This window comes from Lagopus muta, chromosome 11 (genome assembly GCF_023343835.1).
Source record: "Lagopus muta isolate bLagMut1 chromosome 11, bLagMut1 primary, whole genome shotgun sequence".
NCBI lineage: Eukaryota > Metazoa > Chordata > Aves > Galliformes > Phasianidae > Lagopus > Lagopus muta.
In genome coordinates this window covers 12873029-12891958 of record NC_064443.1, presented here as the reverse complement: position 1 = coordinate 12891958, position 18930 = coordinate 12873029, and the positions used below count along the sequence as shown (strand labels likewise).

The window sequence follows — 18930 nt, the reverse complement described above, 5'->3', positions numbered from 1 at the left end:
AAGAGCTCTCTGGGAAAGGGGCAAAGGCACCCAAATGCAAGCGAAATGGCAGGAATGTTTGCAGCTCACTGAAATTATCTGAAACGTCTCCCCTAAGTACAAGACATTTCTAACAACTGTTTTTCCCTGTCATCTGGCAACACCTTTGACATCCACTCTCTGAAGAACAATATTCCCCTCCCCTATTTCTGGATCCGACGCACAGTTATGAGCTGCTGCTGATAAGGATTACAGATACAGTCCCTCCAGTAAACGCAAAGGAGGTAACAGCTCTGTGTTCCCCCATTGCAGCACCAGCCTCATGCTCTACTGCTGTTGTATTTATGTGCAAGATTAAAAAGCAGACCTCCCAGTGAGGCAGATAGCAATGGGATGGGGACAGCAACATGAGTATTAATTGCAAACTTGTTGCAGCAGTTCACAGAGCAGAAATCTCAGCACATATTACAAAAGGATATCGCTTGAACCTCCTTTTTTGACTTACCACTTGCCTGATCATTACTCAAAAATGTAAAGACTAGTGTAGATAGGTGAATGACACAAACCTGGATTCCTAGCAAGGGATAAGGAACATGAATGTACCTTCCTCACTGCCACCCAGTGCAGCCCCTCTGACACATGTGGCTGCGGCACAGCACACTTGTCAGCAGCCCTCTGTGATGGGAGGCACATGTCAGAGGAATGTTGCTGGGAGCTCTGTGCGATTCAAATAGCTTACTGCAGCATTATTACAGTAATCTTTCAGCACACTTATACTCCCCAGCCTCTCCCCATTTCGACAAAACAATCCTAAGCTTGTATTAACAACAGGGTTTAATGAAAACCATACATTTCGTGATGAGTGTTTGGTCATGCATGGCAGATTTGTTTGGAATCAAGATCACTTCTCTCTACGAATATGACAAGAGATTAAATCATTAAAAATGTATAGTCTGTAATTAGTTTATCATTGCCAGAATTGTAGGAATATTTTCCAACATAAAACCGATGCCACCAGCAAGAGATCATTTTGAAAGATCAATGTTGCTGAGATATCAGAAAACAGAGTAATTAGGAGGCAGTGTGCACACTGCTCTCCTCTGTATTTTTTTTAATATAGAATAAGAATAGATGTGCAATAAAGTAACTTCTATAAAATCCAACCAGTGATGGGATGGATTTTGCGAGCCATGGACGTGAAATCAGGGATTGTCCTAAAAGACAAGGCAATGTGAGCTCATTCTGAAGCACCACCATCTTCGGAGCCTTCAGGGTTTACGCTGACTTCCTATTTGTGGAGAAAGCAGCGCAGAGCACCACAAACAAAGCCTTGGTATTAGTTAATTATGGCACTGCAATATTTTCACCGGAGGCGTTTCAGAACTGCAGTACAGTGATGCTGTTTGTATTGCAATAGTTAAGGTGGTTTCAGACCATAAATTATAAACCTCATTTTTCAGATTTTATGACAGGGCTATAAAAAAGGAACCAGCCTTAGCCAGTTTTCTTTTATGACATAAAAAAATTAGCTATTTGAAAGCTATACATTTATGTATGAGTTCAATGGTTTCAAATGATTTCCCCTTCCCACACTCTCCTGTTTTCTGTATGCACAAAGACATGGTCACATTTGATGGCCACTCTTCTCTTCCTCCATACTGTGCTCCATCCCCTTGCACATACTGCTGCTTAAAATCACTTTTGTTTTTCAGTAGGAATTACCAATCTTAAGCGAGTCAGCATCCCTGGACAACAATCTGTAAGTATTTAGTAAGGAAATATTAAAGCTGTCATTTTCAATATCAGGTTCTCAGATCCCTGGGGGACTAATTTAGAGGGGTCTGGAGAAGATAATTAAGAAGAGTCAATCTACTGTCAGTAGGCCTAAACTGACTGTAAATAGGCCTGCATTCACCAGAAAAGTGAGGAAAATCACAGCTAAAAAGCTTAAACACTATGATTGCAAGAGGCAAGCAGTTGCACTGGTGTTTGCAGCCTTTTTTTGGGGGAACGTGGGGAGCTGCCATGCATGGTGCTACCCAGTATCAGATCCACACGAGTCACTTTGCACCTGGGGCACAAGATGGTCCAAAGTCGCTTACGCGCTTTTGTACATTCTTCCCACTACTCATTAATATTGCCCAAGTGCTCCGTAATATTCAGTTAGAAAGCACTATAAATGCAAAATGTTCTCTGATAATCAAAGCAAGTCATAGCATACAATTTGGTTTCATACGTGCTTTTCATACTCATCGTTTTAAAGAGCTCTAGGTGGCAATTAGTTTGTTCAAGATAAAACAGTAGGTACCAGTAAAAATACAATCATTTCTCCTGACCCAAAAGCTGATAGCTAAAGAAAACCAATTTAGCTGACTGCTAGGCAACTCTTTTCTGCTGAAAAGGAATGAAACACAATACTTTCCCTTCCCCACTGTTACGCTCCCACAAATACCTACCCTTTGCTACAGCCTACCATGCCACCTGTGTACGTATGCACCCAGCAGTGCCTCAGCTGAAGCCTTTCATCATCACACCCAATACAGCCTCCTACGTGTGCTATTTCACCTCCAAAACAGCATCAGCAGAGGCAGGTGCTGCATATTCACCTTGCAACTGTAAGCAGACACCTCCCGTTAACCCTAATGAGGGTCACACGTGCTTTGAGGAAGGGTGAAGAACCCTTGAGCATCTGACAATATCCTACTGCTGTACAGAGACACACAGCTACAGAAACAGCAAAACTTACTGCCCCAGGCTGACACTGAATGTGTCACCACGACCTTCTGGGTGCACAAAACAATTTATGCATAATATAGATGTATGCATATATTAATGAGAGACAGTGTAGACAAGAAATGCTTATCAGCTATGAGTCAGAACTTCTCGAAAGGAATCTGATATTTCTGTTTGAACCGTGCTTTAAGTACTTTAAATTGAGATACCGAAACCTCTTCAACATCATTAACCTGGATTGAAAATAATCAATAAATAATCATTTCACGTGTAAGTATGAAAGGCAAATGTCTAATACATTAATTGTGAAACCCCATTCTGTACTAATGGTTGCCATAACCCAAGGAATCGATTCCATTATGGATATTTACACAGTGACCTATTAGGAATACACGGAAGTATCATTTTTTACATTGATTATCCATCCTTAAAACAGATAGTAATGTATACTTAAATGCATGGATTGCAAAAATCATTCTTAACCTTTATTACACACTCTTTGTTGAAAAGGAAATCGTTTGAGCATCGTGGTATGAAGGACACAGTTTCAACTTATGTCATGAGAACACAGGACAATTACGAAGGTATACAAGTAAAAAAAAAAAAAGATGCTATATTTAATAGTTGGGCAAGCAAGTGCTACCTAAAAGATGTATTTCTAATCAGAACCCAAGCAAACAATGCAGACATTGCCATGGAACCAGAAAAAAATACATATTAAGCCTTTACGAATTGTATCTCCCTTCTTTATTGCCAGGAGCAAAATCCCACTCCTGAATAGCTCCAACATAAACCAGCATAAGCTCTAATAAGTATTGCTGATGCTGGAGGCAGTGCTTTTTAATTTGACAGACTTGTCCTATGTCAAGCTTCTGCTAATACAGTAAATAGGAGATACTGGAACCTGTATGCAGCAACGGTTGTGCCACTGGAGAAGGAAAAAATCTCCTTGCCTGAAGGGCAAGGTAAGTCAACAGGGTACACAACCAGCAGGGGAAAAGCAGCAGGAAAGCAGAGCAACTCCATCAGAAACAGCTCCCTGTGAATCAAAGACTGCCAGCAGTGCTGGTGCTTTCCACCCAGAGGGCAATGGTGATGGAATACTACAGCACTGTCAAAGGCAAGTAAAGATGACAGGCCCAATGATGATGATCACCTTTATCTGGTCATATTGTACAAGCCAGGTCTGGTTGTCTTCAGGTTAGTTTTACAGCCAAAGAGGAGAAACGGCTTCTTTTATTTGGCAGTAACTCTGTGTACAGCTTCCACCGGGAAAAAGAGAAGGAAAAATAAACTAAAGCCTCCAAGTACATATAAAACAAGCTGTCACTGGGTTAACCAAGCCCCAAAGAAGATGCGTAGTACCGCTCTTAGCAAATTCACTTACTGATTATCAAATCAATTTAGTGATTCACTGAAGTGCCTGTCATTCCTCAGAGCTGTCGCCATACCTGTCAACAGAAACCAGGCTGCGACTGCTCCTAAGGACACTGCGTGCATCACACTGAAGGTCCTATTCAAATCCTGCCACTTCTGATCTCCTCCTCCATCTTCTAAGGCACAAACTGCTCAAATGAACAAAACCTACTGGGTTTGAGAGTGCTGAATACTTCCCACCCAGTGTTGCTGCTGTTGGATAAATAGGTCTTTGGCTTGAGCTTCACCCTCGATAGAGAAACACACACGTGGTGCAGTCAGGGACAGCACTGTCCCGCTGCGTATCTCCCATCCTTACAGCAACACTCATTGGCCACGAAACTTCTAACCCAGTTTAAATTCTTTTGAAATGCACACGTATAGGGAATCTGGTGAATCTATACAGAGAAAATACAGCTCTAAATATTCCTCTGTACTCACATATATTCACACATACTACTTATCTCCATGAGCATTATTTCAAGCACGCACATGCTATTTCTATGTCCTGGGTGTGCATCACAATCCCACAGATAATTCCAAATCATTCTCCAGGATCAAAAGAAAAGTGGACCCAGGAGATACATTAACAGAAAGAAGCAGTGCTGGGTTTAACCCAGCAACACTACAGCATTATTAGGGGTGTGAGAGCCTGGGCAGAATGTCAATGTACAAAAGCAAGACCTCTGCTGTGCCCAGCTCCCCACCACGAGGTCTGCAGAGCCAGCAACTCGAATTGCAGCTGAAACACCTCATGCACAAAATGCCTTGCCACTGTAAGCACTGCGAACTCTCCAACCTGTTCTGTATGAGGCTTGAGTTTAATCATTTGAGCATCCTATCTTTTTGGAGTATAAGCAGATTAAGCTTACTGAGCATCCTTCTCCAGCAATCATGGCAGCTACATTAAAATACAGTAAATGAAGGGCCGATAAGACTGTAATGAATGCATTATCTCAAATCCCAGATTGCTATAACTTTACAGAAGTAAAGAAATGCACCTAAGAATAGACTTAAAATACCATTTCAAGGATAAGGTATCGATGTATTGATCTTATGAGTGCCATTATCAGATGGCTATCTCCTGGTATCAGGTGAATTCATTCACTGCTAGGAAGACATGCCAGGTTGTCAACACCTGAAAGTTATTCTTGCTAATTATTTCTCTTCTACTGCCCTTTCCACTTCTGATTGCTGCCAAATGATTCCTTGCAGTGTTTCTATAACCAGCAATGTTTTCCATTTCTACCTTACTTCACCATGACTGGAAAACACCTGATCTGACTCTGCTAATAATGTAGAGACCACATTTAAGAGTTTGACTACCCTCGTGCTACAAAGAGAATAGAAATGGGAACATTTTATCAGAAAGCAACAGGAGGAATAGCCATTTTTAGTTTTGACCAGTTTGGGTCTTGGTCTTACAGCTACTAAATGGACAGATAAATCACCATATGGTTCAGTGGGAGGGCTAACAGACCTTTCATAAATGGCATGCCAGCAACAGCAGCATGTAGCTTTCAGCATTACTGAGTAAACAGCATGTGGTTTAACATCATGACTGATCGGACTGAAAGTATCTACTGTATTTCCTTGAGGTAAAGGTCTCTAAAATTTTCCTAGTTAAACCAAGAACAAGAGGAATAATAGACAAGGTTGAGGAAAAAGGCACAACTGTGGATTTGAGGATGGGTGACCCTATGTTCAGGAAATAATGGGTTTTATTTTTACTCTCTTGAAATTTCATCTTTTGAATGCAGCTCATTAATTGACCACTCACATTCCTGCCTCCCAAACAGAATGAGACCTCTCAAGCAAAGAATTTCAAATGAATCTTTTTAAAGATTCCTGTTATCTCCAGTCTCCTATTCTAAACTGGACATAATGACAATTTTTCTTTTCTTAAGGGATATTATGCTACATGCCACCATAAGATTAGAAGTGTCACTCACTGCTCAGCAAACCGCCCTCTCCGTGAGAGCACTACTACCTGCCCTAAGAGGCTCTGGACCTAACAGAAAAGAGACCAGAATTTCCTTTTCAACCATGCTGATAAGAAACTATGGAAAAGAGGTTTCATCTTCTTTTTGGATACTTTCTGCCCTTCTGGCTACTTATCCATGGCTAGTTTTGCATTTTAAAAAGTCAAATCTGCCACTCTTGGGGAACCGTATTGCCCTTGGCACAGGTGTAGAGCACTGAATTGATCTTAGCTGTAGGCATTGCCACCCTGAAGGAATGGAAGATCTTGATGTAGGAATAAAATCATCTGAGATCAACTGAAATCACCAATTACAGTAAACAGCAAACACAAGCAGTACTGCAGGTATTAACTTCAAAACACAGGATGCAGTTGAAGGCTCTATGAAGACAAAAATGACAAAATTCACGTAATTTAATCTATCCCTGCCACAATCACATCCCAAAGCTGTCTCTCCCTTCCATAACCAGACATGTGATAGATCTGATGCTAATGCAGATTTTTAACTCACTACCCAGGGTGAGAAGGAAGGGAGCTCTTGCTTTTCAACGTTTCAGTTGGCGTCTGAGAGTCTGTTCAAAAACTGAATCCCCTCCAGTCCCAGAAAAGAATGATTCATCCTTAACTCATTCAGGGGAGAGTTTCAAACATCTTTTCCTGCACAATTATAACAGCCCCCTCTGGAATTACTAACGCTGTTTTGGCAGATCAGGTTCCATTTTCTATGCTTGACTGAACTATTAACAAACTGTTAGCCCAATGCAGGGGGCAAAAGCTCTCTCCCTCCTGGTAATGCTATTTATAAACTCTGGCAGGAAGCCGAAATTCATATTTCTTACAAATGAGTAAATCAGGAGCTGTTTTATAAAAAATCAATGGTCAATGGACAACGATACCCAAGCCCTCTTTGAGAAAAACTATACCAAAGGTTTTCCTGCTGAGGGAATGAGTGAGCAAACTGTAGATAGTGCAAGCAGAAAGAGTGATGCATTTCCTGGAAATGAGGGCCCCCTTTACCTGCTTTCTACAGCAAGAGCACAGAGGAAGGCACCTCTGAGGACAGCCAATACAGATGGGATTGTGACAAAAAAAGACGTAATCTTTAGTGGCATGTGCTGAAAAACTCAACTAGTCAAACAACAAAGATTTTTGTTTATCAAGCTGGGTAGAAAAGTAGGGAATAAGAGGACACAGTTATTTGGGGATACGACTGTTTCACCCAAATTGCTTTTTCTCTGCAAAGAGATGAATGCTGTATGTTTCGAAGCATAAACAAACACATACCTTTCTCTTTTTCAATCAGTCAATTGTTATTTTATTTCTACCAGACAATAAACACTTGCGGTGTTTTAGATCCTTTTTCAACTTTGGTTAACCTTCCCATCCTGTCTGGAAAATACAATGCCTGTGAACAGGGGAAAATAACAAGGGCTACATTCATATTGCTGCCTGATCTCTTACATCATGTGAAGCTTTATCATAGAAAAAACAAAGCAATTCGTCCCTGCAAAGTCTGTGGTTATCGCAGTGGAAGAACACTGTATCCCAGAGCAGGAATTCCACTGGGGCAGGCAGTGCACGAACCCTGCAAAGAGACACTGTGGCCCAAGGGGCTTCAAACGCAACATATGAGAGGAGGGACCCATTTGGGAGGGTACCTGAGTGTAAGTAAGATAATAGCAATCAGCACAGTCTGCAGTGAATGCATTTCATGGCCAGAATTAAAAAGCTCTCAGTCACCCTCAATATTAAATCACTTTTAATGAAAACTTTTTCAGGGCTGTGAGTACCAAACAACAAGATGCATCTTTCCTCATGGCTGACGTGAGCTTTTGATCATCATCCCTGAGAAAACACTTCTTTAGTGTGGTGAAACAGAAGAAAGTAAAACCTGAATAAATGCACCAAGTTTCCTAACTGGGAAAAAAAATCAACAACCATCTGATGCAATGTATTCTCTTGGTATGAAATTACAGCAACTGTTTAGAATTCTACAGGAAAAGAAAACCCACAAAAATGCAATCAGTAAAGCACCAGTAAAAATGACAATTTAAATCATTTCCTGCTTACTTCCTTAAATCACAATTAACAATATCACAACTAAATTGGTGATATCTATTCCCACTGTTTGAGACCCAGTGAAAAGACTTCCATGGGAAAAACTGGCAGACAAGTTAGCAACCAGCCCACTAACTGCAGTAAGGTTTTGGTTTGGTTTGGTGTTTTTTTGAGTGCCAAGGAAACATTATCATTTCTGAACACATTTGTGCAACTTTTGTTTTTCATTTTTTTCCCAGATGTTATCTATCTTTGTTATTTCAAGGGGTCTTATTGGAATGACTTCAAAGAGCTATACACCTCTTGGGGAAGATGTTCCTAAGACCCAGGACTGTCAGACTCGCCTAAAGGAAGAGGTAACACTGAGCACTTACAGAGCCCATCGTGTCTTTAGCTGATGTCCTGGGACAAACAACCTGGCAGAGCACGAAATGCACACACAATCTGATCTGCTTAATTCAAATCCAGCCACAATGAAGGAAGAGGATGCTTGTGACCAAAATGCACTTGCACAGAGAGGGGCTGAGGCTCTAACCTGAGTTAGAAAGCTGTCATGCACAGCTCTCCTGCTTTCCTCTCATTGTCACCACTGGGGAAGTGACTGAGATGGACTTACTGAGGGGAATTCCTGCTAAATGCCCCTGTCAAAGTCTACCTGTCCCTTACATCCAGGGCCAAACGAAGTCACAGAAAACAAGACCTCCTCACCACGATGCCTTGCTTTTCCTCTGCAGATGTTCTCTGGTAGCCACTGAGCAGGGTGAAGCAGCAGAAATAGCCACCATCTGCTGCTCTGCTCCTTCCCCTTCATAATCTCATAACTCTTCCAGAAGAACAGAATACAGCAGGCTCCCACACATGCTTTTCTCACCACACCAAGCGCCTAGAGTGAATGACATTAAACACGGTGCCCTAAATACCCAACAAGCTCAGCACATAAAGCTCACCTTTAGAGCTAGGAAGAGACAGTCCTATTTTTCTAACTTAGACAATCCCACATTTCAAGTAACAATCCTATTGAATCTGCTACCTTTCATTAAAGTACCTCTTATAACTCTGTCAAATTCTCCAACCTTTGTATTGATTTTTCTCCTATTCAAAATAACTCTCCTTTACAACAGGAGCTGGCTGTCAGCCTCTTATCTCTTATTTTCCCCCCATCTGATCCTCCTTCTCCTTGTCACTGTTTCCTGATCCCAGTTAATCACGTTGAAAATCAGGGATTTATGCTCAGAGGAATGTACAACTCTTAACTCATCATTAACATACTGTAATTGCAGTGAGGTGCTACTAACTCAGAGCTTTTCAGCAAGAGAGCGGAAATCCTTTGGGAGAAGCAGGACATTCCTATCAAATATAGAAAGAACATCTATATCACGTTGTGGAATAGTTACTTTGAAATAAGAGTCTGGATGCATTGCAACATTTGCAACTGATTCCAGAAATCACAGGGGCCTGGTACACAGCAGGAAGACAGCCATAAAAACACAGGGCTGTTACGTCCCTGGTTTTGGTGCAGGTTTATACACAAACAGTCCCACAACATGCTCACCTTTGCACTTAAACATATTTTAATTTCAGACCATTCTCTCATGTTTCTTCTTAATTATCACAGGGCATTCACAAAAAAGATCAGCCAGATGGAGACTAAATATTTCACTATTGCAAGATGAAGCATTCTGCACTAAAATGGAACCTTGATTGCAATAAAGTCATTAATTAAAGCCTCCACTGATTCTCCTGTCAGTGTATGGGAGGCACTAAAGATAACTGTGAGGAGTCAATGCAACAGCTACAGTAAGGAAAATAAAACAGTAAAACGAACAGTTGTAAGATTATGTTTGATTGCACTGCTCAAAGTCTTTGCAGCACAACATGATACAAACTCAGCCATGTATTCAGCCAATATCCATCTATTTCGTGTTTTAAAATTACATCCCACTGATTTCCTGATGCTAAGAAACCTGAACAAGTTCTAAAGGTGCTGAAAAGTAAAGAGGAGTAAAGAGGTAAGGCAGAGCAACATCTTGGGGATCTTTAGTATCCTGTATTTTCAGATCATTTTACGGCTCTCCTAGAAGACTGTGGAGAAAGGGCAGATAAACAGTAGGAGAAGAGATTTAAAAATTCTGCAAATTGTCACTTTGGAACAAAAAAGAAAAAATAATGAAATTTGAAAATCCTCAAGCCATCTCCATGTCTGAATGATTAAGTCAGAGGTGCAGACAGAATAAGCAGTGCAAGCTAAATTCCCTTAGCACTCTACAGCCAAGACAGCGTGAGTATGGAGCCAAATCTGTACTCAGTTTCACCAGCACGTCTCCCATCAAAGTCACTGGGAGCTCTAAGAAACCCCATATAACTGAGGATTTGGTCCTCAGAGAGCATATTACAGTAAAACTACTTCAGACAGTCAACGTATCTCACTGTGATGTATTCCCAATGGCCCTCTTTAGGTCCTTCCATCATTTATTGACTTCTACTTTGCTACATCCTGCCAGATGGAAGCAAGGAAATTTGAAGAGCAACTACTAAACAAAATATAAGGGAATAAAACCAGTGCTGGCACCCTACTTCACAATCAGTCTTTACTTGTACTCAAAGCCAACACCAGAGATTTCTGCAAAATTACCAGAGATGCTGGATGCCAGAAATAATAAACCTAACTGCACCACAGCAGCGTAGGGTGCTACTTCTCTCCTGGATATCAAGAAAACATACTGCGATCTGTTCTCCTTTTAATATATTAAAGGAAAAAGTAGAAAGAACACCACACACAAACCCAAAAGAACTTAGAAATGCAGCAAGGGTGGAACTTGAAAAAAATTCATTAAAACTTAACAAGAAAGGACCCGACTCTAAGTAGCACATATCCCATCATCTACCAGAGGACGAAAGCCTGGAGAAATACAGTAGGTAACACTTTAGAGATCACAGAAAGAATTACCATTCAGGACGACCCCCAGAACACGAGCCGGTCTCAGTTCATATCCTGTAATAAAGGCTTTTGTGCACTGAGTACCACACATCTTTTCTACATTAACAACATTGATTATCTTCCGTCTGTGATAATATAAAACATGAGAATTTAACTGATATAATGAGAGGTAAGATAGTGAATGGTGATAACCTTTGGCAAGGAGATCTGAGCATTCAAATTAGAGCAACTAGCTGGAGATCTACAGCGCTGAAGTTAGTATGTATACTCAAGGGGAAAGGGAAGAAAATCAAAGAAATAGCAAGAACAAAGATACCATTAGAACCTGGAAGGTCTTCTAAGGAACATGCTTAAAGGAGAACAAAAATTATTAATGCAAATGATTGTTTATAATAATAATTTCATGAAATGAATCAATCATCGTAATGTAAAAGCTCGTTAATCAACATGAAAGAGTGCTAGCTCTTCATTTTCTGCTGGAATGCTTTGTGGGTTTGGTTTTCTTTTTCAGTTGTATATTTTGTTGTTGTTATTGTCTGCTTTAAATGAAGAACTAGTGATCTCCAAAAACATGCATGCTGGTGCTTGTGGGTACAACAAAATCACACTGCTTTCCAGAAGAAAAGCTGATGTTCCTATAACCAATCTGGCCTAGAAAGTGCAAGTTTGTTCATGTAAGATTAAAGAGATGAGGTCTCTGTGGCATATTGCAGTATGGTCCTTGGAATAAGATTCTCATTTACTAAATAAATTACTGTATATTACTACATAATGGTGTTCACATTATAACCGACAATTAGCGCCATTAAAGAGAAAGCTCATAAACAGCCAAAGCTCACATCAAATTAACACAGTCATGATTAAAATCACTCTTCTGATTTCTGCTCTTCACAGAAATAATCAGCATTTTGCATAAAAATGAGTACGAGGCAGCTCAGAATCCCAGCAATGCTGGGATGGCGGCAGCGAGCATCGCCAGTGCAGCGCTGCTGCGTCAGCTCCGAGCGCCGGGCTTCCCCCAGCAGGAGCCTGAGCCACCAGCACGGCCCGCAGCAGGCAGGGCTGGGAGCCAGGCAATGGCACGAGAGATGAAAGGGCTGCAATTATTCCTCTTGGCTCTAATGAGGGGAACCTGGGTTCTCTCCTGGCCTGAGGGAAACTGCTTCTTTACTGCAGTTTTGTCACTTCGCCATTTAAATGGTTTCTGGCGTTTGCATCTTTGTTTGTAGAGCCTCAAGTTCAGAAAGCAAAAGAAAAACTCGAGTAATTATAACGGAGAAGAACAACAACAAAATACAAAGGAGTCAGCAATTCATTAAAATTTAGAGACTGCGATGTCAAAAAACTTTTCTTGACTTGAGGAAAAAAAGGAGGGAGACTTTTTCTAAACTGGCACAGAGCCCGTATCCTCATTAGGATTCACGCTCCACTGGCACAGCAATGCACTAATGGTCTTGCTTTAATCTTCAGCATCGCAGCACTAGTTTTATTGACCTCACAGATGAGGATGCAAAAATGGCAAGGAAGAGGAAAAAAGAAACTCGAAGCCGATGCTGACCAGGCCTGGTGTCACGGACTGGCTTCTGATCATGGATAGAAGTTGGAGACATATGTTCATCTCCACTCGTAAATGATACTTCAGAGAAAGCCAAGTTCATAATGACTTCATAAGGATAAAGTATCGTCAAGGAAAATCTAATCAATAAATAAGCAATCAAGACCATATAATGAAGGAAACCATTTAGAATACCATTACATATGCCATGGTTTAAAAAGGAATCACAATATGCTACATATGCAAAAAAGTGCTGCAAGATAATACGCCTTTGATCCAACACGCCTTTAAAGTAGGAAACAAAAGGACGTTCTCATATATCTTACCAACTAATTTAACATATAAATCACAAAAAAATATGATCCAGATGGGCTTCAATGAAGGAAACCAATTAACGTAGACAGCCTTACCATCTGACACATTAGTTGTAATAATAAAAACCAAACAACATGGTCAAACAATAATGCTCTGTATTATATCTGACATTTCTAATTACTTTCTGTATCCTTTTCAAGAAAAAAAGACTATCAGCAAGCAGTTTGTTTCCCAGAGGAAAAAACCGTCCAAACTTCAGCGTACAGAGCAGAGTCTATGGAAGATGCTGATTTATCTGTGTTCCCTTGGGACGTGCTTTGGAACTGATGGATTTTGCATAGTCCACATCTGGTTTCTCAATTAGACTCAGAAAATGGTTGCTTTCAACTGCATTTCCACCATAACTGATGCAGACCTGGCACATCGATACCTGTGTGCACTCTTTAAAACCCTTACCTCTGCCCGGGGACTCAGAACAGTCAGACTGATTTGGGCTTTACTTTCTGTAGGATGGGATTTTGCTTTTTTCCTTTCCAAAGCCTACCTAGAAATGTTATTTCTGAAATGAAACACAGCATTTCTGGCACACATCTCCCAGCATCAGGCAGTTGCATGCTGAACTACAATTAGTGCTCCAAATTAAAAGCTGCACCATGCACACATGTACAGTTACTGCTTGAGAGGTAAAATCTCAGCTGTGAGAACTACTTTTGTGAGAAGAAAACAGTTTTATCACCTGCGACCTACTGGATATTTTGAGCACCTCTCAAAATCCACCCAGGAAAATCCTTTCCAGCACATGATTTAATGAAGTAGACAAAATTTGGAAATCTTAGAGAGGTGGTACATAGCAAAGCAATAAGGAAAGTCTTGCTTAGGAAAATGCTCTTCCCTTATAAAAACAGAAAAGAAAAATCTGTGGGAATCCTGCTGAATGCATTCATACTTTGAAAGGCCAGAGATCAGAGGCTCATGCTATAGCAATGAATACAAATCACTTGGAAAATTACATTTTCATTATAAGGATTAACACTAAACCTATCTGATATAGAAAATTGTTTTGCACAGCATTCATAAACAGTGACAGAATTCAGAAGGGCAAATTCTTCTTTTCCTTTTTCTTTTTTAATTTTAAAGCAGATAAAATAAGCATTCCAAACAGCTGAAAAGTAAATAAAGAATATTTAAACAAAAGGGAAATTATTTTTTAAGAATTTTCTTTTTTTTTTTTTTTTTTTCCTCCTCAAAGTAACTTCTATTGATCAAGCCAGCATCAGGATAGCTTCATAAGGAAGGGTTTGTGCAGTGGCAATACTATTTCTGATTCCAGAAAGAAGGCCCAGGCTCCTTTACCACCCTGACTCCCTCAAATTTCAGAAGAGGAGCTGACTGAAGGCTTCCACAGTGCTCCTTCCAGCACCCTAAGTGACAAACAGCAGCACTGCCAACTGAGGCAGACAGCAGCCCAACAGGCCCATGCTCTGGATATTTGAGGGGGGTAGCAGTCACCAAAAATCACAGCTGCATCAAGCCAGAAGCTGTTGAAAAAACCTTGCAATAAATAAACCAACCAATAAATCTCTGCCTTAGACCATCCAACCTACAGGCTCAGGTGCCAGCAGGAGGCAAAAAAAAGTTGTTCTAACTCACGCACTTGGACAGCTGCAGCAGAAAGATGTAAACTGCACTTTTTTAGGGTCTATTACAACCTCCCTTCGCGCTTTGGAATCCCATTTTCATGCTCTGAAAAAGGGACTTGGCTGAAGTCACAGGAGACACATTATGGCAAGTTGGGGCCTGAATCAAGTTCTGCCAAGGCCCAGCTCACAGGAAAACCACGTCTGTCCACGTGAGCCTTCTGGGCAAGCAGAGCACCCTACAGACTGCTCACGTCCACATGCCACAGCGGGACACGTCTTGCTTCGAAAGCACTCATCCGATTACCAACAAGAAGGAGTAATTCCAGATAAAGTCTGCTTTATTTCACCATGCAAAACCTTGAATGCAAGTAGAGGGCCACACGTATGCAAGAAGCAGTGTTGATGAAAGGCAGAAGCCGTGGCACAATGGCTCCCAAACCACTGCTAGCTGCTTGTTTGTAAGCATCCTGGGAAAGAAAGGATTTGGAGGGCAATGAAGTCACTTTGCAGATATTTGCAAGGAGATCCTCCCATACACAGAGGGGCTTATGGGAGAAACCAGAAAAGTGGCAGTTTGAAACAGCCCACGGGACGTGAGAGCTAGCAATGCGAGCAAAGCAGAGCTCGGAGCTGACATTGCAAAAGCACATAAGAGATGATAGATAGAGTGCTGCGAGGGCCAGAAGGGCCTTGAAAGTGATATGTTCACTGAAGGAAACATTGCCCTATTTCACAGCCGTCTCAAACTACAGCAATACATTCTGATTTTATTTTTTTTTTTGGAGAACAGAAGCACATGTCTTTCCACTCACCTCAACGGGGAACCTCTTGCCATTGATGCTGTGCTCAGAGCCTGCTGATCCATTGCTCTGACCCCAGTGGAACTCAACCTTCTCTGCCTTGAATCTGCCTGGCAACCCGGCGCCGCTGACAAAGTAATCGTCCTTCAGCAGGATAGCAACTGCACACACAGAACAAGGAGAAAGACCTTCTTAGCACAGTTTTTTGAAGCATTTACAGGTTTTGCTCATTATATTAGAATATTTCTTCTAATGCAAGTAAAACATGAGGTCATCATTATCCTCTTCACAGGGACTGGTAAAAAAAAAAAAAAAGCTACATTTAATGCTGGCTAATTATAGAAGTGATTATATAGGCTACAGAAAACCACCAAGTCCAAATTCTGCAAGCAGGTTTTACCATTGGGCTTTGATTAAGACTGAAACGACAAACTTCATCAAGAACCATTTAATGTCGTTGCAGGGACTAATGGCTGACCACATTGCTTGGCCTCGTGATTCACTGAAGGTGTGCAGATAACCAGTTAGAAGATCCTCTGTTTGTTGTATTTCCTCTAAGTTACCAGGGGAAAAAGGGCCTGGGTCCTGTCCCTCCCCTACTGCTGGACATGGCAGGTACGTTCCTCGACCCCCTTGCTCTTCCATTCTGTAAAACAGGGAGAGTGACAACAACTTTTTTGAAACCCACTCATGAGAAGCCCCCCATCAGAACTGTTTTGGTTCTTTTTTTACAGTAACTGATATTACTGTTACACAATTCAGTAAGGGTCAAAAGGATCTTCTTTGTAATTTCTTTTCCCTTCTGAAAAGCCTTTATATTTTATGCAACAATAAAAGCTGTAGGTCCAAACAGAGGGCAAAGTCATACGGTGGAAAATGGTACACGATACAGGGAGAACTACTGTCCCACCAAGAACTGAACCCAGCTTTCTGACATCCCTGTCCACTGCTCTCACTACACGATCACCCACCCTTCCAGCACCTCCCACCTTCAACACGCGTAACTCCTAATAATGACTCCTTACCAAATCCTTTCCCCTCATTTTCTGCAAAACTGGCACTTAAAAACAGAACTAAAATTAGCATTTTGTTCTTGTAAAAGCCACTGCAGACCGCTTGCTCTGCCCAGAATCCTGTGATTGAAGTTGTGCTGCTTGTTGTTCTTTTTTTTTTTTTTTTTTTTTTAAATGAGAAGAGCTCGACCCACAAGGATTTCTCTCTGTTCTCAATCCAGCTGTATCATCACAACAGGAACATTAATATAAATCCGCTTTTATTATGTAACGGAGAGGGTTTTATTCACTGCTGGAAAAAATCTAGAGGCTGGTTGTGAAACAGGAGCTACTTCTCTGCTGGTGAATCACTTCATGCTGCAGGCAGGGCTGTCTGCCATGGCAGGGCTGCTCCCTGCAAGTACAGACTGCGGGCTACAGCAGCTCCAGCTCAGGTGCAACTGTGCAACCAAGAAATGTCTAAGCATCAAATTGTTTATATTAAAACCACCTAAATGTTGATGTGCATGTGATGTTCAGGCCTTTATTCATTGCACCAGTGACACCACAGGGCTCTTCCGTGAGTTCTACTTCCTTCATATTAAAGCATTTGCGTGGGAAGTCTGGAGGCTGTAGGATACAGTATCGCCCAGGTACTGCTGCATCCTTACACCAACCCGAAACACAAGTGACAAAAAGCACCACTGCTTGCTCTCCTCTTCCTTTACAAAATCCTCAATGAGCTCAGCAGTATTTCAGGTACCAAACATCTCACTGGTTCAAAATTCCACAGACAAAATTGGAGGACTTAAAGAATACAGGAAAGCAGATATGCATGCGTCTGTTAAAAATCTCTGTGGGGATTCAGTTGCATCTAATAAATATTTGATAGTTCCTAAATCATTTATGGCTCTGTCAGGGGTCATTTTACTTGTTTCAGATGAATAATTAAAAGGATAATTAGGAGGATGTACAATCTGAAATGTTCATCTAATTGTTCATTTTACAGAATTCCTTACACTGCTGAGCTCTACAACGCGTGTTCTTAGCACCGTCCTATCTCAGCAGCACCTCCTCATTGCCATTAACTTGGAGGTTTCCCTTCCCTCCATGTGATTTCTGGTATTAGGGATTGGAGCAGCCAAACTGGGTTTTGGGATTCACTGCTTTTATCCAGTAAGTCATGCAGAGGGCACAGGAAGGAATTAGCCGTCCATAACTACTAGGCTTAAAATTAATGTATGATTGAGATTTCAAAAACAAAGCAGGTGGTGCACAACCACCAGGATCACCATCATTGATGCAATGTGCAGGACCAGGGCTGGAGCTGTGCATCCTCCACCTTCTCGAGAGCAAAACCAAGCCTGGATACAAAGCAGCTCTTCCCTTGTCTTATCAGAGCAGCTCTGACCCAGCCTGAGATGCACACAAGGTACAAAGAGTACCCAAACACACCTCTGGCACCAATGCCTGTGAGTTTATCAGAGTCATTAGAAGCTCTGAGTGATCCAAGGAGGGGTAAAACCGCAGTGCATGCACTGCTGCTGTGGGAACTGCTCCCACAGATGCTCCACTCCCACAGGGTAGTGCCCAGAAGCTCCATCAGCCTCAGGCCCAGCTGACACCAGCTAACACTTCATTAAAGGTGGCACAGGCAACAACAACCATGAAAGGTGCTTCTACTCTCCAAGTAATCTTTACCACTTGGGAACCAGCTTCTATGGTGATGAAATCAAACCCACATTAGTCAATGCAATCCAATGCAAAGCATTTCTGGCTGAGGCATTTGGCATAATGAATATATGTTCATTTTCTGAATGAAGTTCTGTGTCCTGTACATTGCTTGCCCTTTAGATGATATGAAGAGAAAGGAAAAAAGAGCACAACAAATCAAAATTTCTTTTTACCTTTTAATATTTAAAAGCACAAAAGTAACTAATTGGTCAATTCTAATAAACAAAAAATTAGCAGCTGAATAGCAATAACCCACACAATGCATTTCCTGCCAGTTAATGAGAATCAAAGTTAAGGGCCTTTGGTTTTTCCTCAGACCCCGATCTCCTTTAACCAGTCATTAATTGCAGTGAAATGCCCTCTACATCCATCACCATTGCACAAATTGAAATGCAGCTTACTGTCAGTCAGCAACAGGAAGGTCTCCTGTGGTCATCTACTCCAAGACTGCTGTCAACACACATCACAACCGGCACAACTTGCTGCTGCATTCTGCCCATAGGCCAAAACATCCTACCTGGTTTGCTGCTGTACCACTTACTACCTTAAAAACTAATCCCTGACAAGTTTCTTCCAAAGGTCAGTAAACCAAGGGAATGGAATGTGATAAATCAAGGGAGGAGTTAAGAGTTCAGCAGAAGACTCGGAGATGATAGCAGGGCAAAAAGAGTCTTTGCCTAACCTGCAAAATCTGTAAGTTACCCAAGAACAGCGATAGTTACTGTTGCCCTGAGAAGCAATAACTTGTCAGCAAAAATCCACACCCCAATGGGTGAGGAAATCAAATAT

The 18930-nt window shown here is 41.4% G+C and overlaps 1 protein-coding gene across 3 annotated transcripts in view; it reads right to left on the bottom strand.

Moving 5' to 3' along the window:
* Nucleotides 1-18930, bottom strand: part of PTPRG (protein tyrosine phosphatase receptor type G) — a 377855-nt gene that overhangs the window by 155827 nt on the left and 203098 nt on the right. For 2 of the 3 annotated variants that reach the window (XM_048957891.1, XM_048957892.1), the window contains one exon: nt 15428-15576. In XM_048957891.1, the coding sequence (XP_048813848.1) occupies nt 15428-15576 (149 nt within the window). Of the gene's footprint in view, nt 1-15427; nt 15577-18542; nt 18654-18930 lie in introns of those variants that run through there. The other variant, XM_048957893.1, reaches the window with a different exon arrangement.